Source organism: Gorilla gorilla, chromosome 5 (genome assembly GCF_029281585.2).
Source record: "Gorilla gorilla gorilla isolate KB3781 chromosome 5, NHGRI_mGorGor1-v2.1_pri, whole genome shotgun sequence".
Classification (NCBI taxonomy): Eukaryota; Metazoa; Chordata; class Mammalia; order Primates; family Hominidae; genus Gorilla; species Gorilla gorilla.
Genome location: NC_073229.2, coordinates 121,036,315 through 121,057,287, shown reverse-complemented (window position 1 = coordinate 121,057,287; position 20,973 = coordinate 121,036,315). Strand labels below are relative to the sequence as shown.

Here is a 20,973-nt window from a genome sequence, read left to right as displayed (position 1 = left end):
ATCACAATCCCTGCACACAAAAAGACACATGCATGCTTTCAAACTCTTCTGAATGTGCTGATGTTCTGGCAATAACTCTATTCTCCTTTTCTGGTTAGCTCTCAAATGTTGGACTGGAAATAATTACTACAGAAGGAAAGAGCACTGGATGGGAAATCAGTATAACTGAGTTCTAGTCCTGAACCTGCCTCTAACCATCTGTAGCATCTTAGGCAAAGTTTCCCCTATCTCTGCTGAGTCTGTTTCTGCTCAGCTTGTCCATTATGGAGCTAAGAGATGGGAGTGCTTTGACTGCCTTTGCTAAAGAGTAACCCACAACAGTGTGAGCAGAGTAGCAGTATATTTGCTCTTCCTAAAACTGTGGGATAAGCAGGGTTGCAAAGCATAGTCCAGAACCAAAATCAAGACCAATCACACAAGATTGTTGAATCTAAAAACTGGGTCCCAAGACAGAAAGAAGGTCCAAAAATAAGCCTTCGTGACACACATGCAAAATTCCAGAACAGAGCAGTTAATTTTAGGAGTTGACAGAAGTGTTTTTCTCTTCTATCTTCTATCTTTTTTCTGTCTGTCTCTACCATCCTCACTTCCATGTGGTTCTGATAGGGATGCCGAATTCTCTAACCCTACCAAAGGATAGGCACTTGACCCAAGGCAGGTCAATTGGTATCCCTCTTGTCTGATAACTTAAATCTGGAGTAGAAAAAAATCCAGCAGCAGAAGTCAGCTGGTCTTCAGTGCTTGAATGGTAGCATCTTAGCCCTTCTGCTGCTTAGATCCCCGGAGCTGCCCTTGTAAAAGGTCAGGTCTTCCTTTATCAGGTCTCTGTACCCTTCAAACGGACCCTCTTTTTTGCTGCAGTGTTCATTCAGTTTCTCCTGGTTTCAGCAAAAGAGCGAAGCATATCCCCAAATGGTAGAATTCAAATAGGCACAAGTACGAAGCTTTGGTCTTCTTGTGCAGCAGAACTCATCCTGGGAGAGCTGGCTGGGAGCAAGCAGGAGGCATGCTAGAGTCAGCACCAGAAACTGGTGAAGGGGAGGGGGCAGGACAGTGGCAAGAGGATAGGGCAGTAAAGGGAGGGGGGTGCGGACAGTGGACAGTTGTTCATTGAAAAATGAGCTGATTATCCTAGATGATGTCTAAGTTCTAACTAGCATCCTATAATTCAAAGTGATCAACTCCATAGCTCAAATTATTACTGCCATGTTTTAAGTGAGATAGAGGAAGAAGCTTTGGTCTTTTTCTCTTTTCGTCTTGCTTTTTGATAAGAATCTAGTGGATGGGAATATCCAGAAGTGTAGGATGATGCATGATTCCAAGTGTTCTGATTCACTACTATAAATGCAGAGGGGTGTGCATGTGGCAGAACCCTGTTAATAACATTCATGTGACATTTTTTATGTGTCTCACAAATGAATCCCGCCAAATCATTAGGCGAGCCCAGTTTTATCATTACAAGTATACGTTTATTCTTGAACACCTCTGTGTGTGGCAAGGTTTTGGTATGTTTCTTTTCTAGGAATATTTCTTGATGTTAATTAACATCAGCTTGTACTTTTGTACCCTGGGCTACCATGACATAAGAAACCTTTGACTTATCTTGAAATTTCCTCCTATTTCCCTTGTACACTATCAAGGAGTATATTTTCTGAGTCTCAGATACACAACTCTACCATTGGTAGCTTTGCTGCCCTGTGATCCTTTTGGGGGTTTTCTGGTTTAGCTATTCTAGAAGGCACGACACCAGTACACAGGAGTACAATGTCAAGCACGCTTCTGCCTCAGAGCCTTTGTAGTTTCTGTTCTCTTGGCCTAGAACTCTTTTCCCCCATGTGTCCACTATTTATGAGTCCATGTATCTTTGGTCTGTTCTATTGGTTTCTGAGTTAGAAGATGGAAAATTAACTACTCATTCACATACAAAGAAGAGCTATTAGTTGTACAACTTGATCGCTAAGCAGAACTTTGATTTGAGGGGTGGAGTTAGGGGCTGGCAAAGGAGCAGGGATGGGAAGCTGTTATACACATGAATCATATTTCACTTATCATCTGACTCAACCAACCAGTTAAAACAAAAATGACCTTTTAGCAGGAATTGATACAGAAATGAGCTGGGTGAGTTAAGTTGTGGCATCCTAAGATCACAGAGTCACTCTTCTGATGAGCAGCAAACAATGTGGCCTCTTAGGGGTAAGAAACTGGTGAAAGGGAAGCCCACAGGCAGTGTGCTGAGTAGAATCAAACATAGTTTCAAGAGCTTCCTGTACATAGAGTGTTTAGCAATCACATTATGACTTTATTGCTCAAATTCATTGAAAACACTTAAAAAAAATTTCTGAGTGTGAACCCATCCAAAAATCTGTACCTTTTTCTCATTCACAGCTCTTTGAACAAGACTAATGTTATTTTGTGGTTATGTTTTAAAAGAGCAGTCCTTGTCTTTGGTAAGATGTACTTAGAATAATAAGATGTATCACTAAAAGAAGGATTTTTTAAAAATAATGACTAGTGAGGTAGAAAATGGGAAAGTATATAGAAGAAATTAGATTTGCCATAAATTGGTAATTATGGATACTGGGTGAAGAGTACCTGGAGATTTGTTGTACTAAACCCTACACATTTAAATGTGTTTGAAATTTTCATAATCAAAAGTTATTTTTTAGAAGACTACCATTAGATTTCTAACAAAGCTGCATTGCTAAATAACAAGATTCTCTCTGACTTGCATAAATACTTATAATTTCTTACAGTAAATATATTAAGACCACTTATCAAAATGCAGCTAGCTAGGTACATGAATTATCTTTTTGATGAAAATGGGAACTTCACATACTCTTTTACTAGATCACACTGCTGAGAGCTGTAGACAGACCTCATATTTTTAGCCTTCTCTGGAGACTTCTCTGGAAGCCTTCTCTGGACATATAAGAGCTACTGTGCCCATGGTTGTGGGTTGGGAACCTCTAAGTGAACAAGATTGCATCCATACATCCTGAGCTTCTATGGAATCAAAAGCTCTAAAAAGGATTAACTACACCAAGAGTGGAATGAGAAAAAATAGATGACTATACTTACTCAGCCTCTGAATCTCAAATCCCACTATTTAGGTTACTGTTGCTATCTATCTGTCCAGCTCAAGTGGAAGTCATATCTAAGCAGTGCCACTACAAAGACCTCTTATTAAGTAGATATCCCTAAGAAAATTGGACCAAAAAACTTAACCTCCCACATGGATGAGAATAACAGCACCTTACCTGGTCTCTCTTTCTCTTCTAAAACATCCTTTATGTAGCTGTCAGTCATCTTTCTAAGAGAGACCTATGGCTCTCTAATTTCCACTCAAGAGACCTTCACTCATAGAAAATAAAAACCAGACTCTTTCCAATCATTTTAAACCTCTACCACCACCTGACCTGCAATGACTTCTATAATAGCTATATCCCATTCTCCCGGTCTCTTTACCCATCCCTCTTCATTCCACCACCCTCTTAATCCCCAACTTTATTCTTGCTGTATTCATTTTCTATTGCTTCACAACTAATCACTACAAACTTAGAGGCTTAAAATAATATCTATTTATTATTCTATGGTTCTGTAGGTTAGAAGTCCAAAGCAGGCTTAACTGGGTTCCCTGTTTAGGGTCATTGGGGGTCATAGACTTCTGTCTACCACACCTGCCTCCCTGCCTCACCTAACAGTGTCACATCCAACAGAAATGAAACTCGGCAGAGGGTTGTGTGCACTGATGCTTAGGGGTGGCTGTGTGCAATTCCTAGGGACAGTGGAGACAGAAGCTAACAAAAGGTGGGACTACCAGAATAAAAAGGCAGAGCTGTGCCTGCAAGGTCATAGATTGACAATAAGAAACTAATCCAAAAAGTCTATGAGCAAGGACACTTCATATACTTCCCAGAGTATCCTTCACCATTTTAAAAACAGCCTCAGGCAGCTAAATGGTTCTCTTAAATATCTATAGTTGGGTATAATACTACAGAGTATTGCAATAATGTGTTAATGAATAAGGAATCTGAAGATACTAACTTCTAAGCCATAAAGTGCCAATCAAACCTAAACTATAATTATTAAAATGTTTCCTATTATATTAGTATTTTGTTATATAAAAGAATAATAGCTAATAGTTTTTGAATGTTTACTGTATGACAAGACTTATGCTTTCAAATGGATCATATCTCACAACAACCCTATGAAATAAGTAGTATTGTTATATTTCCATTTTACAGATAAAGAAACTGAATACCAGAAAATTTAAGGAGCTTACCACAAAATTATGCAGTCAGGAAGTGATAGAACCAAGATTCAGATGCAGGTTTGTCTGATGCCAAGCTGGTTAGTAATCATTATGTTACACCATGGCTGCTAAGAAAAGAATCAGAGACAGTTACAAAGGGAGAAAGGACCAGACAGACGGAAAGAACAAACACAGACCCTAGCTCCGGAGTTACTGAGTTGGATTTACCAGTTAAGGTAAAACGCTTTGGTTACACTTGCTTTTCACATCTTTTCTGGGGTCCTTCTGGAATTCCCTGTTCTATATTCTTTATTTTCATAATCTTTCATAATCTTTGAAATGAAAATGATTTCTTGAGTATTTGCTTATTCTTTGCAGCTTTTCACTTTTTTTTCCCTGTGCCAAATTATCAAGACTACCTTCTGTAGCTGGGGCCAAGATGGACAACTGTTGTATTGATTAAATTGCTATGGATGGAAAAAAAAAGATCTCATTGGAATCAAACCAAAACTGCTATGATGAGGTGTTCCTTACTTCCATATAAAGCAAGTTCATGGGGACATGGAGGGACAGATACAGTATGAAAGCAAACTGATGCAGCAGGGAAAGCTGGAGTGAAGAAAGAAGACAGGGAATTGTTATAAATGGGAATGGAGAGCAAGGGGAAAAAGCAAACTGATAAATGATGTTGGAAATTCAGTTGTTTATGGGGAAAGAATTATATCCTTACATCACAGAGTGATTTTAAACGTTGCCCTGTACATAATCACATCTGTCTTGTCACTATTTATTTGCCTATTCCTGTAACAATACCATACCATAAAGTTTTATATCATATTCTGATATAGGGTAAGTCCTACCTAATTGCTGTTTTTCTAAAATCTATTGGCTATTCTTTCATATTTTCTTTTCTGGATGAACTTTATTATCAGTGATTGAGCTTCATTAAAAACGCTATTACAATTTTAATTGAAATTGAAAGTGTATCAAATTAATTAATTTTTTGAATAATTGACATTTTTACACTATTCAGACTTTGCATCAAGGAACCTGGTATGTCTAGCCATGTGTGTTTCTTTATGTTCTTTCATAATTTTTGTGGTTTACTAAGTTTTAGTTTTACACATATTTCAAGTTTATTTCGAGATGCATAATAATTTTTGTGGTCATCATCCATGAAATTTTTTGACCATTATATTTTCTTTCTTTTTCTTTCTTTTTTTTTTTTTTGACAAAGTCTTGTTCTGTTGCCCAGGCTGGAGTACAGTGGCCTGATATCGGCTCACTGCAACCTCCGCCTCCTGAGTTCAAGCTATTCTTGTGCCTCAGCCTCCTGAGCAGCTGGGATTATCGATGTGCACCATCATGCCTGGAAAATTTTTGTATTTATAGTAGAGACGGGGTTTTAGTATGTTGGCCAGGCTGGTCTCAAACTCCTGACCTCAGGTAATCTGCCTGCCCTAGGCTCCCAAAAGTGCTGGGATTACGGGTGTGAGCCATTGCCCTGGGCCTTGGTCATTATGTTTTCTAACTGATGGGTAGGATAGCTAGCTATTCAGCTACCCTATTAAATTTATTTATTAGATCTAATAGTCTTTGCCAGATTCTCTATAATTTTCAAGGCAGACAGAAGTGCTGATTTTGCAAAAGAACAAATAACATAACATTTATAATTCTTATATCCTTTTCTTGTTCTTTGTGAGCTGGTCAATACGATATTTGCCATAATTTTCTGAATTGTACCCTTTATAAAGTAAAGGCAGTTTTCTTCTATTCCCTGTTAGCTAAATGTATTATTAGTAATGGGTGTTGAATTTAACGAAATCTATATTGGGAATCCATTGAAATGATTACATAGGATTGACTGAACTGCCTTAATTTCTGGAGCTCAGGGGTACTCTTCCAGGCTTACTTGGTCATTGGCAAAATTAAGTTCCTTATGGTGGTGGGATTGAGATATCTGTTTCTTGTGGGCTGTCACATTGGGCCTCCTCTTACCTCCCAAAGGCCCTGAAGTTCCTTGCCTTATGGCCTCCTTGCAGGTTCTCTCAAAGATCCTCTAACAACATGGCAGCTTGCTTCTTCAAAGCCAACAGGAGAATCCCTCACTCTTGTCTCCTAAGGTGGTCTTATATAATGTAAAGTAATCATGAGAGTGACCGTAATCTATTCTATTCTGTATCTATTCCTTATTCTATTCTTTTCTATTCAATTGTGTTATATTCATATTTGCTATATTCTATTGGCTAGAAGCATGTCACACAAGGGAATGAGAGTATTATAATTGTATATATATTTATATATATTTTCTTTCAATTTAAAAAAATGTCTCTATATTTATGATCATATTCTTTCCAAAAAATTCTTAATGTATTTTATTTGTTCTTTTATTTTCACTTGAATTTGTCAGATTTTATATTCTCAAGGAACCAACTGTTTTTTTTTTGTTGTTTGTTTTCTATGTGGTTGATTTCTGCTTTATCTTCAGTCCTTTAAAGAAATTTTTTGATTTATCTAAACAGAAAGAAAAAAGCTGGCGGCAACATGCTACCTGACTTCAAACTATTCTACAGGGCTACAGTAACCAAAACAGCATGGTACTGGTACAAGAACAGACACATAGGCCAATGGAACAGAATAGAGAACCCAGAAATAAGACCACACACCTATGATCATTTGATCTTTGACAAACCCGACAAAAACAAGCAATGGGGGAAAGGATTCCCTATTTAATAAATGTTGCTGGGAGAACTGGCTAGAATATGCAGAAAATTAAAACTGGACCCCTTCCTTACACCATATACAGAAATCAACTCAAGATGGATTACAGACTGAAATGTAAAACCCAAAACTATGAAAACCCTAGAAGAAAACCTAGGCAATACCATTCAGGACATAGGCATGGTAAAGATTTCATGACGAAGACACCAAAAGCAATTGCAACAAAAACAAAAATTGGCCAATGGGATCTAATTAAACTAAAGAGCTCTGCACAAAAAAGAAACTATCAACAGAGTAAACAGACAACCTACAGAATGGGGGAAAAGTTTTGCAATCCATGCATCTGACAAAGGTCCAATATCCAACACCTATAAACAAATTTACAAGAAACAAACAAATAATCCAATTAAAAAGTATGCAAAGAACATGCCCAGACACTTCTCAAAATAAAACATACATGCAGCCAACAAACATATGAAAAAAAGCTCAATATCACTGATCCTTAGAGAAATGCAAATCAAAACCACAATGAGATAGCATCCCACACCAGTCAGAATGGCTATTATTAAAATGTCAAAAAAAAAAAAAAACAACAAAAACAGATGCTGGCAAGGTTGTGGAGAAAAAGGAACACTTTTACACTATTGGTGGGAGTGTAAATTAATTCAACCATTGTGGAAGATAGTGTGGCAATTCCCCAGAAACCTAGAGGCAGAAATACTATCCAAGCCCACAATCCCATTACTGGGTATATACTCAAAGGAATATAAATTGTTCTATTATTAATAAAAAGATATATGCACATGTATGTTCATTGCAGCACTATTCACAATAGCAAAGACATGGAATCAACCTAACTGTCCATCAATGATAGACTGGATAAAATGTGGTACATATACACCATGGAATACTATGAAGCCATAAAAAGGAACAAGATCATGTCTTTTGCAGGGACATGGATGGAGCTGGAGGCCATTATCTTTAGCAAACTAACACAGGAACAGAAAACCAAATACTGCATGTTCTCACTTACAAGTGGGAGCTAAATGATGAGAACACATACACACATGGAGGGGGAACAACAAACACTGGAGCCTGTTGGAGGTCGGAGGGTGGGAGGAGGGAGAGAATCAGGAAGAAGAGCTAATGGATACTGGGCTTAATACCTGGGTGATGGGATGATCTGTGCAGCAAACCGTCATCTAAAGTTGATGGCTGTAGTGAACAAAACAATAAGCCTTCCAAAAATGTCTCTTAATCCCTGAACCTGCAAATGCTACCTCACATAGCAAAATGCACTTTACAAATGTGACTAAATCAAGGATCTTCAGATGGAGAGATTATCCTGGATTATCCACGCAGGTCCAATGTAATCATAAGGGTGTTACAATGGAAAGAGGGAGGTAGGAAAGTCACAGAGAAGGAAATGTGACAATGAAGTGATGCAACTGCTGGCTGCCAAGAAATGCGGGAAGTCTCTAGAAGAACCCCTTCCCCATTAAAAAAAAAAAAAAAAAAAAAGGCATCCAGGAGGAATATATCTCTGCTGACACCTTGATTTTATCCTTAAAAAACTCATTTTGGACTTCTGACCTCCAGAACTGTAAGATAATAAATTGTTTTGTTTTAAACCATTTGAGGTAATTTGCTAGCAGCAATGGGAAATGAATACAAATGAATACAATGACAAAAGTCATGAGTGCAGTAACCACAAAGCAGGCATCTGGGCATAATTGCTGGTTGATCATTCTAATCTCTAATCTGAGACCCAGTGTTCCTCAATATGAATACTGGATCTGCACAAAGCCTAGTTTGTTTTGGTTTTGAGTTTGTGGCACTACCCCCCGCTCCCAGTATTCTAGGTTTTACAGACCCAAAACACTGCATCACTATGAAATTGGCCAAACTTGGGAACCTTGTAAATTACTTCAGTTGGACTTCTACACATTCTCTGGTTTCTAATCTGGAATCCAGGCCCTGGAGAGGTTCTCTCTGCCTGAACACCAGAACCTCTGCCAGAATAAGTCATTCCTCCATAAATCTGTTGTGCTCCTCACTAGTGATTGAGATTTGATTGATGAAACCTCTGAGGGCTGTCCTGGGCCCCTTGAGCCAACTTGTCACCTGGGTTTAGCTACTGTAATCCTTTGGAGAACGCAGAATGCTGTTGAATTATGTTCAAAAGAAGGAGTACCCAATGGTAAAAGTCTAGGCAGAGAGAAAGACATGAGGGCAGAGGGAAACAAAGTGGGGACTATTTCTGTGGCCAATGTCAGGCAAAGGCAGGTGGCATTTTATGCCCCAAAGCTAATGATTCCCACCCATGTTCCAACCTTAATAAATCTAACAATGCCACCACGTGTGCTGAGCACGTTAATCAGCAAATAAAAATCAAATTTAGCATTTTTTATTTTTTAAAAATTAAATTATTGAAGAACATGAGTCTTACTGTAATCTCAAATTTTTTTATCACTTTCATTCACCTATTCACCAGAGCTTCAGAATATGTGTCCTTTTTAAAACTGCTCCCTTCTCCTCTGAAAAATGAAAAACAATGCAAATATTGAACATCAGATTCTGAGCTGGGCATTGTACTAGACACATATTTTTAATCTGTGTAAAACCCTTTAGGTGATTACTATTATCCCAATTTTAAGATGAGCAAAGTGTGTTCAACCACATTAAGTTACTTGCATAAGGACTCACTTCTGGAAGCAGGGCTAGTGTTCAGGCAGAGAGAACTTGTCTGGGGTCTGGACTCCAGCTCAGGGATCCTACTTGTCTTTCAGTTCATTTGACCTTTATTTGATAATTGTTTAGTACCTACTGTGTACTAGCTCTGTTCGATGTGTTGGATACAGCAGTGAACAAAACAGACAAAAGTTCTGTCCTCAGAATTTACATTCTAGTGTGTTGTCAAGACCCTGGGTTTATTAGTATCTTAAGATATTCAGCCATACACATGCATCATAATACTCCACTCAGATGGAAGCTTCATTCTAAGCAGCATCCTAGTTATACTTTCCTTGGGGATCTGACTTCAATCCTTAACATAAGCCCAACAGGAGTTCTTAAGTTCAGAGTTCCTGTTAATTTATATGTTTTGACAAGAAGAGCTGGAATTATGCATTTATGGTTCAGGTTTTATTTCCATGATTCCCAAAGGGTGACAGCCAATTGTGAGTTTCTGATGGAGTGCATCTGCCCTCTGTTTTGCAGTTTGAGGGCCTGAGCAGCACTGGGCCAGGATCAGGCAAAGCAGCTGACACATACTGGAAGCTCTTTCAATGTTGAATCCAAGCTCTATTGGAATGTGTGAATTCAAATAATTATTTCATATTGTAATCCCTACTGTCCTGACAGTCACTTCTAACATTACTTTTTCATGCTGCCCAAAGTTTGGTGGAATTTCTATGAAAATGAGATTTTCACTTTTAAAATATTTTAACAGGCAGTGAGTCGAATTGCTACCATGATTAAAGCACGTAGATATAATTAGGCAGATTAAAATTTCTTAGCACCCATAGAAATAGAAACACCGTGCCTAAAAAGCCCTGAATCACAAGCACGCTTAAAAGTATCAAAGATAGAAATCTTGGAGCAGTCTGCCACCTTCAGGATAACTTCCCAGTTAATGCTATCTGAGATCACTGATTTCAGCTTCTGTAAATTCCAAATACCAATCCCTGTAAAAATGTTCAGTATAATTAAATAAAGGGCATTTAAATTAGAGTGGCTGAAGCCGTCTTCCTTGCAGTGCTTTTGCTCTGATTAAGCATTATATTTAATGATTACATTAGTTTTCTTTTTAAAAAACTTTCCCTTTCTTCATTTTGGTTCTTTGATTCTTGTTTTATTATTATTATTCTATTCGATTATCTTTACATCAATATTTTCTTACTTTAAACTGGTTAAAAACAACCACTCTACTTCATTTTGCTAAGCAGAGATCAGAACACCAAAAATAGATTTTGCAGCCACAGTAAGAGAAATACTGTAACTTCCTTCCTACTGCTTCCTTCCTGGTGGGTTTTATTTTAGATTAATAACAATATTTCTAAAGGGTCTTAAATAAAAGCAGCACTACAGTAACCCATTCAGGAAATGGAGAGAGACAGGGAGAAGGTGAATGTAACACTCGTTTTTTTTTTTGTTTTTCTTTTCTGACGTCTTATTGTCTGTTCCTTTCATTAAATTACACAGAGGCTTAAAAAGAATGAAGAAGGCAAGAGAGAAGAGAAATAGGAGAGGGAATGACTCAGCATTTAGTAGCATGGAGAAGTAAATTAGTAGCAAAAATAAGATAAGGGAAACTATAACTAAAATCGATATCATTAGGTCAAATGAGAACGGGATGTAAAAAATAATGGAAAAAGAATCCAGTGGCTTGAAAATGCATCAGGCGGGGGGACAGGAAAATAAGAGGCATTTAAATGAGAGCGGCTGAGAACAAATACTCATCGACAAGGAAAATCCTTTCATTATTTTCCTTTCACAAAAGCAGGAAAGGGCAACTTGAGAGCCCAGTTTGACCCTGGTTCAGTAAGTTCCATTTTTATCGGCTAACTCTTTGGTGGCATTGCCCTGTGAAACAACTTCAAGGTCAACTTCCTTACGACTTTGATTTTCAACTCTTCACTGAAACTTTGGAATCACGTGGAGTCTTATCCAATGCTGGGCCTCACTCCACAAGAATTAAATCAGCAAGTCTGGGGTAGGGCCCGGCACAGAACTTTACAGAGCTTCCCAGGTGACTCCCTCGGAGTTCCAGCGTTAAAAGCAACCGTGGGTCCGGGGACTTAAGCCCCGCCACCTCCCGCCGGAAGCGGCCCCCGTGGGAGCCGTCACTCGCCCCGAAGGGAGGGGCTCCCTTTTAAATGCTCTGGGCAGAGAAGCGGTGTGTGGCCTCCCGAGCGCTAGGGGGCGACGGGCACGCATTTAAGCGCCCGCGGCGGGGCTTCCCCTCACTTGTGCGCATGCTCCGGGTGTCCGGGAGTTGTCCTGCGCCGGTGTTCCCACGTGCGGCCTGAACCTGAGCGCATAATGTTATGAGGAGATGGGAGCACTAGTGATTCGCGGTATCAGGAATTTCAACCTAGAGAACCGAGCGGAACGGGAAATCAGCAAGATGAAGCCCTCTGTCGCTCCCAGACACCCCTCTACCAACAGCCTCCTGCGAGAGCAGATTAGTCGTGAGTGGTGCGAGGGCGTTTCGGGGCCCGGGGGCGCGGAGTCCCTGTGCTGCCCGGCTGTCCCTAGCGTGGGTCCGGAGGCCGAGGGATCGGCGTCAGCCTGCTTGGCTGCAGCCGCTCGGGTCGGCGGAGCGTTGGAAGGGGGAGCCGCCAGGCCGGTGACATTGAGACTGTCCTCCGCGCCCGCGGTGAGGTCGGCGGCCCCGCCTACTTCCGAGACCCAGAGGCAGCGGCCAGTGCTCCCGCTAACCAGGCCCTCGTCGGCTGCTGTCACGGACTTGATACAGGGAATCAAAATCCGAGAGGGTCACAGAGCTTTCTCTAGGGGTCTTCACTGGACGATGGACGCAGAGCCTGACCTGGAATTTTGATTTCCATCTAAAGTATTTTCCTAACAGTCCAAATGATTATGTTTATTTTTAAAAAAATTAAAGTGGTTAGGCCGGGCGCGGTAGCTCAAGCCTGTAATCTCAGCACTTTGGGAGGCCGAGGCGGGCAGATCACCTGAGGTCAGGAGTTCGAGACCAGCCTGGCCAACATGGCAAAACCCCGTCTCTGCAAACAATGCAAAAATTAGCCGGGCGTGGTGGCGCGCCTGTAGCCTCAGCTTGTCGGGAGGCTGAGGTGGGAGAATCTCTCGAACCCGGGAGGCGGAGGTTGCAGGGAGCCGAGATCGCGCGACTGCACTCCACTCTGGGCGACAGAGCGAGACTCCGACACAAAAAAGAAAATATAAGAAAGCGTTTGTGTTAAACGTTTAGGATATTACAGGAAATTTTCCTTGATTTTAACATTGTGACTTTTTTTCCTTTCCTTAGTCTATCCAGAAGTTAAAGGAGAGATTGCTCGTAAAGATGAAAAGCTGCTGTCGTTTCTAAAAGATGTGTATGTTGATTCCAAAGATCCTGTGTCTTCCTTGCAGGTAAATGTGTGTTTAATTAAGTGAATACACAATTTACTTATTTTGGGGCTTCAGGAAAATGATTAAGTGTGGCAAGTCGTAAAAAGAGTGCTCTGCAAGTGTGTGTTGTGATCAATCTACGCGCCTTGGCAAAGTTTAAGCACAGTGGTGTAAGACAGCAAGACACTTATGCCTTGGTTCACTGGATATTTACCAGAATTCTAAAATAACTTGTGGAAGTATTGATACAAGCAACTGTGTGAATTATTTCATAGTATTTCAGAATTTGTAGGATTTGGTAAGGCATTACTTCCAGTGGTTGTCATTTGAGTGACAAAAGCAGAGCTTTAATATTATTTTCTCATTCTTCTGTGGATTGAGGTATGTTCTAATCTCAGAGACTCCTTTAGTAAGTAGTGTTGTTGGATTTTGTGGGGTGTTCTGTTTGTTTTTTTTAAGGATGTATTCAGATAGGATATTTAAAATTAGAAGGATCAAAGAATACATTAGGAATGGGAACCTATGTGTAAATCCATATTCCGTATTATGTAAGTCCTGGGCACAAGTGCTTTGTATATAGTGATGAACAAAACTAGTCCTTATTTTCACAGGGCCTATGATGTTGTGAAGGACACAGCCATTAAACAAATGAGCAACAATGTGACCGTAATTATGGGAAAAGTACGTGCACTGCTGAGTATATTGGAGGGACCTCTTTGAAATGGGAGGATCAAGGATGGTTTCTGAGGAAGTGATAGTTATGCTCAGGCCTGAGGAGGGATCAGTTGGAGTTAACCAGATGAGTTTTTGGGGGCAGGAAGATTCTAGTTAGGGGTAAAAGTTTGATTAAAGGCCAAGGAAGTGCCAACAACTTCCAGATTTTTTTTTTCATTCTAAAATATTCTGGTACTGTCCCTCTCTCTCTGGATATTTGCACAGATAGAATTATTAATATAATTTTCACTACAGAGGAGAAATAAAACAAGATCTGTTAATCGCTGCACATAGTAATTGTAGGGTTCAGTTATCACCAAATGCTCACATGAAAAAAGTATAGGGTTAATGTCTGTGTTGTTAAGTCATTTTAAAATAGGTGTTGAGTAATACTCCCCCAGTATTCTTTCTCTCATGTTACTTAATTATGCATCTGAAAATTCACTCTTGGGAGCAAAAAAAAAATTAATGCTTTGTATGTATAAGACTCAGTTATACATATAATGCATAAAGAGATATGTATATAGTGATATTAAAATTTCATGGGGACATTAGGAAAAGTCTAGATTCCTTAGGGAGAGTGATAATGAAAACTGGAATTGCCTTTTGTTTATGTTCTGTGTCCCTTTTTTTCCTTTGGGCAGTTCATGGTTGTGATGCCTCTAGACATCATTGATACTGTGCCTTTCATATGGCAAATAATTTATTTGTTGTCTGACTTTTTAACATATTTATTCAAAATTCTGTCAAATATTTCAGTCTTTTTGCCTTTTGTGGTAAAGGAATACTGGGCCCACTCTACCATCATATAAACTCTTCCGTATTTTCTTCTAGTAGTTTTATAACTACATTTTATATTAAAATCTTTATCTGGCATTAAATGTGGTCTTTGATGTGTGGAATAGATCAGTTGAACCTCTTTTCAAACAGATGGCTTGTGTAAATATAATTTGTTGAAGAGCCCAGACCTTTCTCCACTTACTTAAAATGCATCTCTAGATACACATATGGTTCTATTTATGGACTCATCAGTTTTACTTATTTTTCTATTTATACACTAGAACCATAGTTTTAATTAATAGAGCTTTATAATGTGTGTTGATATTTCTTATAGTCTTCTCTCATTCTTTTAAAAAGTTTCTTGTCTCTTTTCACATATTTTTCCAGATGAATTTGAGAATGAAATTGTCAGGTTCTTTAATAAGTCCTATTTGGATTTTGAGTATAATTGGGAATTTATGGATTAATTTGAGGAGAATTAACATTTTAATTATTAAGTCTTTGAGGGGTAAAGGGAATGTTGTTACTGTGATGGGAGCTTTTTTCACTTTAAATTTAAACTGTTTATTGCTGCTACAGTAGTCTTCCCTTATCAGCAGATAGGTTCCAAGACCCTCAGTAGATGCCTGAAACTGAGCGTAGTACTGAATCCTATATATACTGCTTTTTCCTATAAATATATACTATGATAAAGTTTAATTAACAACTAATAAAATGGAACAGTTACAACAATTTCGGGGTTCGAAGATCATTCTTATTATCCATGTTAGCACTCTCGCCATATGATTTTTTTTCCTCATTAAGTCAATAACTTTTACCTTTTCACTTGAAGGAAGCACTTTATGGCTTCTCTTTGGCATAACTGAGTTGCCAGCATCACTACTCTTGTGCTTTGGGGCTATTCTTGGTAAAGTAAGGGTTACTTGGACACAAGCACAGTGATGCCACACAGTCTGATAACCAGAATGGCTACTAAGTGACTAACAGGCAGGTAGCCTGTACAGCGTGGATACACTGGACAAAGGGAGGATTCACATCCTAGACAGGATGGAATGGATAGCGTAAGAATTCATTATGCTGCTCAGAATGGTTTGCAGTTTGAACCTTATGGATTGTTTACTTCTGGAGTTTTTCATTTAATATTTTTGGTCTGTAGTTGACTTCAGGTAACTGTAGATAAAGCCAGGTACTACTATATATCAGAAAGTGAGTGGTTTTTATAGTGTAGCTACCCACATTGCTAGGTTATTATTTCTGTTAGGTTTTCAGTTGATTCTCTTTTCTAAAGATATATCTATGTAGAATTAAAAACTTCTCTTTCTAGTATTTATACTTCATTCTTTTATTGTGTTGTATACATTAACATGCCAGTGAAAGTAGGCATTCTCATCTGTTCCTTCCTTCCACAGGATGTCTCAAATGTTTCAGCATTAATTATAATAGAATGATACTTGTTTTCGATTAAAAAATACTTATATCACGTTTGGGACATTTTCTTCTATTTTTAATTTCATAAGGGTTTTTTTTTTTCAGTCGAGAGGATTTTGAATCTTCTTAGATTTTTTTTGTCTCAAATAATTATTTATTTTAGTATTGACTATTAATTAGAAAGGAAATCTGAATACAGATGTGCTTGGAGTGGAAGGAAGATCTACCTTACCTGGGAATAGGAAAATGAGAGAAGCTTTGAGATTTGGAAAGTGAAGAAATTGAGAAGAGTGTTTCAGGCCTAGTTTGCAATATAAAGATACAAGAGTGTGTGATGCCTTTGAAGAATGGTTAGAGTTCACTGCAGTTATGAGAAAATGTGAAATGTGAATTTGGGAGAAGTGAGTTGGGATGGAGAGTGATAGGGGTCAGATCGTAAAGGCCCTTATTTTTCTTGCTAAGGAGTTTTGTTTTATTCTGAAGACAATGGGAAGTCATTAAAGAGTTAATGGTCAAAAGTGATGTTAGATTTGAAAGTAGCCTGGCGGGGGAACAAAGTGCATTTTATCTAATTAGAAGAGACCAAATAGGAGGTATTTGCAGTCATTTCTGCAAGAGACATTGGCTTGGACTAGGGTGATTTGGCAGTACGGGGGAGATGTGAGTGCGTTCGAGAGAGACATATGATGCAGTGTCAACAGGATTTGGTCATTGATTGGTGTAATGAGTAAGGGAGAGGGAGGTGCAGGTATAATCTCATTTTTGGCATGAGAGGTGGGTAGTGTTGGTCATTGAGATTGAGGATATGGGAGTAGAACTGGTGATAGGTTTAGTTCAGATAATATTGAATTTGAGGAGCATGTAGGTCATTTAAGTGGAGATACCTGTTAAGCATTTGGGTTGGGAAATCAAGAAAAGGTCTTGGTTTACGATCACAGCTTTGGAAGTAATTAACTTGTAGGCAGTAATGGAAGTTAGAGGAGTGTGTGGGATTACTTTGGAAGAATGTGTAGACTGAGAAGAAGGCCTGGACACTCTTAAATGTCACACACTGACATTTAAGGGTAAGCAAAAGGAAAAGGGTCCATGAATAAAACCCCGAAGGACCCACTGAAAAAACCGATGTAAAACTGTGAGGGGGTGGCATGGAAACCAAGGGGGAAGATAGTTATAGGTACATTGGAGTGGTCAGCAGTGTCAGATGTAGTGAGATACTATAGTGAGTTCAAATGAGGTCTAAAAAGTGTCCTCTGAATTAAGCAACTAGGCAGTCATTAGAGATAGCAAGCATTATTTCTTTTAAACATTACCTGAAGAGAAGGAAACTGGTCATAAAAGAGGTGTTGGTTTTGGGTTTGGTGGGCATGTTAAAAAACGTAGTAACTATAGCATTTCTGTATTTGACCAAAAAGCAGCAGCAGGCACAGTGCAGTAAAAAAAAGGAAAAGAAAAGAAAGAATGATAGGCATAGCTAGGAAACGAGAATGGAATGCAGAGCACATGCGCTGGGATTAAGCTGGGATGGGACAGATAGATGGAAGGATGGGTGTGCATAGGTTGTTTTATTTATACTGGAGTGTATTGGAGGCGTTAGTTTATTTTCTCGGGAGACAAGATCACTAGCAATATTTCAATTCATTCAAGGTGTTTGGGAGTACTGCGTATGAAATACAAAGCTGGGAAACAGAATAGATGTTATCAAGCCAGCTGTTAGGGTGGCATCAGAATCCTGCCCTTTTAAAACAGGTGCAGTTTTTAATAAATTATTTTCATTGTTCTTTTAAAACACATGAAATAATGTGGTGAGTGGATGGTATACATTTGATTATTATTTTCTAGAGATGCCTACATTTCTTAATGATAGAGCTATAGTTATGAAAAGGCAATGTGGCAAAAGTACTATTAAACTATGGCTCATTATAATAAGAAAATGAAGTTTGGAAAATCATATATAGAATTTGTGTTAGTCCATTCTTGCACTGATGTAAAGAAATACATGAGACTGGGTAGTTTATAAAGAAAAGATGTTTAATTGGCTCACGATTCTGCAGGCCACACAGGAAGGATAGCAGCTTCTGCTTCTGGGGAGGCCTCAGGAAACTTATAATCATGGTGGAATGGGAAGCAGGCACGGCTTATATTGCCAGAGCAAGCAGAAGCGGGATGTGGGGGAGGTGCTACACACTTTTAAACAACCATATCTGGTGAGAACTCTATCACGAGAATAGCACCAAAGGGGGAAATCCACTCCCATGATCTAGTCACTTTCCACCATGCCCTACGTCCAACTTTGGGGACTACAATTTGGTGACATGAGATTTGGGTGGGGACACAGATCCAAACCATATTAGTTGTTATTTGAAGAGGAATAGTGTAGATTTGAGAAGTATGAAAGTAGATGTCAAATCTTTTCTCTCATCCTAAAACTGTTTTTTTTTTTTTTTTGATACTAGGTAAAAGCTGCTGAAACATGTCAAGAGCCGAAGGAATTCAGATTGCCGAAAGACCATCACTTTGATATGATAAATATTAAGAGCATTCCCAAAGGCAAAATTTCCATTGTAGAAGCATTGACACTACTCAATAATCATAAGCTTTTTCCAGAAACCTGGACTGCTGAGAAAATAATGCAAGAATACCAGTTAGAACAGAAAGATGTGAATTCTCTTCTTAAATATTTTGTTACTTTTGAAGTCGAAATCTTCCCTCCTGAAGACAAGAAAGCAATACGATCAAAATGAAGAAAATCACAGAAATTTCCTATGTGTACTCCTCATCCCTCCTGCTGTATATTTTCTCATTTTTTGCGTAATAAATTATGTTAACTACCAAATATTTAATGCTCTCATTGTGAGGGCATACTCTTAATATTTATTGAGCTCCCTGACTTTTCAAGATTGCCATAGAATATCTTTTGTTTTATTTTAATTTGGTTTAGGCATATTTCATAAGTGCATGTCAGCATGACTGAGCACATCTGTACCTTTATTATGGTGAAAGAGTTAATTTGTTATTTTAGGCACATATACCAACTTTTAAATTGGTCGTATTACCCCTTGGGAAATGTCCTGAATCCCTCAACTGAGTTTTACTTTCCAAGTTAGGTGTTTAGTTCATTCTTCACATGTGATAGTGAAAGTAAAAGCTTTCCTGACCCTTAAGACTGACATTTTCTCGTTAGGGAAAGAGACTCGATAGCAGGGTAGACTAACAGTAGTTCCCAAATAAAGGCACACAGGAGAAAATGAATCAATAGAATCTAATTAAAATTACTACTCCAGGGAATAAGAAGTATTGAGGATTTATTTTATTTTGAATTGGTTTTAAGCATGGAATAATTGTCTTTACAGTTATAAAAAGTAATTAGTGGTGTTTACAAAATGTTGGGAATTTCTGCTTTGACAGATAGGTAAGTCCCATGGGAATTTCTGCTTTGACAAATAGTTAAGTCCCATGGCCTTCAGAGAGGCAGGAAGCAGAAACTTTCAAAAAAGTAACATTTCTCTGGATTTAATGTGGAAATAGAGAAAAATTTAAAGAATAATTACAAAACCATGGTAAATGAAATTTGGTGATTACATATAGTTTTGGATGTTAATGCTAGTTGAGAGAAGAGAAAAAGATAGCAAGTAGAAGCAGAGAACAGGATCATTGGAAGGGACCTGAGAAATTGCCATTTCATCCATTTTAGCAAATTTAATTAGCATAGCATGTACCAGTACTAGGATCTTGAGTGTGTGAGTTTAGCTCTGCCTAATATATTACTACTTGTGGGATCTTTGGGAGACTAGCTTTGAGATTGAGTTTCTTCTATAAGCATAATGCTACCCTAAATGTAAGGGTTATCATGAAGATAAATAATAAAGGACTACAAAGGACCAAGCAAATAGGAATTATTTTTTGCGGTGGAGAAACAAATGCCTGGGGAGAATATATGACCGAAGATTCTGTAGTTTATGACTTAAACAGGCCCAGAATTTAGTTTTTCAAATCCTAGTAGTGTGTTTTTTCTGTCTTGCTAAAAAGCAGCACACCTCAAAGAAGGGAAAAGGTGTGAATTGTGGGTATATTAGAGTTATTAGTGCTTCCGAGGGAAGATAGGCGTCACTACTTCCCAGAGATGCCCCTGGAAATGATATAGAGGATGTTGAAGAATTCAATGTGATGACGGAATGAGGCATATGTAGTAATGCTGAGAACAGAAAAATGGACTAAGTGGAAAATTTGTAAGCATGTCTTTGAATGTAGATTTGTTATGTGAACAAACTACCTAGTTTATTTTTAGTTCAATACAATAATTGTTTTAAGAAAACATGAAATAACTACTCAATATAAAATGCATTTTAAAACTGTAAATAAGTCAAAACTTTATTCTTTTTATCATAATGGTCACTAGCTGAGTCACAAATACTAGTACACTCTTCTGAGCCATCTTCTTTATTAATATCTACGTTGTGTGGTTAGGCATCTGTTATGTGGTGTCACATGATAAAATAAAGAACTTCTTCCCATACCATTCATCAGTCCTACTATACTGCCTTTTATTATATATAGGAGAGCACTTGGTAGCAGTGATGTCAGAAAGTGCATGGAATTTAGATTCAGAAAACAGTTTAGATCTCAGGATCACCACTAGCCATGCCATCTAACATTTTAAAAGTAATTACTAGGGTCTGATTGAAGTGCTTTACGTGTATTAACTTGCTTAATATTTACCATAGGTACAAGGATAAGTAGCCATATTTTAGAAGCACAGAGAGCTTCAGTAACTTCAAATATTACTTAGTAAGTGTTGAAGCCTGGATTTAGTCCTGTTAGGTTATTTTCAGAACCTTGTGCTTCTAACTGATACACTATGTTGCCTTTGTAAGATTATGAGAATTAATGAGATGTCATGCAAAGTGCCTGAGACATATGAGGACAGGACTACTCAATGCTCACTGTATATGAGAATCATCTGTAGAATTCTGGGAAAATACAGATGT

General features: G+C 38.3%; 2 protein-coding genes across 2 annotated transcripts in view; one reads left to right on the top strand and one right to left on the bottom strand.

Moving 5' to 3' along the window:
• The window catches only part of KLHL32 (kelch like family member 32), a 242,441-nt gene extending 230,693 nt beyond the window's left edge, over positions 1-11,748 (bottom strand). Inside the window, exons 1-2 of the mRNA XM_019030173.2 lie at positions 9,680-11,748; positions 9,423-9,510 (exon numbers count right to left, since the gene is read on the bottom strand). The gene's annotated coding sequence lies outside the window, so the exon portion shown is untranslated. The remainder of the gene's footprint in view (positions 1-9,422; positions 9,511-9,679) is intronic.
• Positions 11,749-11,939: 191 nt separating this feature from the next.
• NDUFAF4 (NADH:ubiquinone oxidoreductase complex assembly factor 4) lies at positions 11,940-20,504 on the top strand. The gene is made up of 3 exons (XM_004044429.4): positions 11,940-12,165; positions 12,984-13,087; positions 18,442-20,504. Exons 1-3 carry the CDS (start codon positions 12,030-12,032, stop codon positions 18,727-18,729), a joined length of 528 nt encoding a protein of 175 aa, XP_004044477.1. The 5' UTR covers positions 11,940-12,029; the 3' UTR covers positions 18,730-20,504.
• The last annotated feature ends 469 nt before the right edge of the window (positions 20,505-20,973 follow it).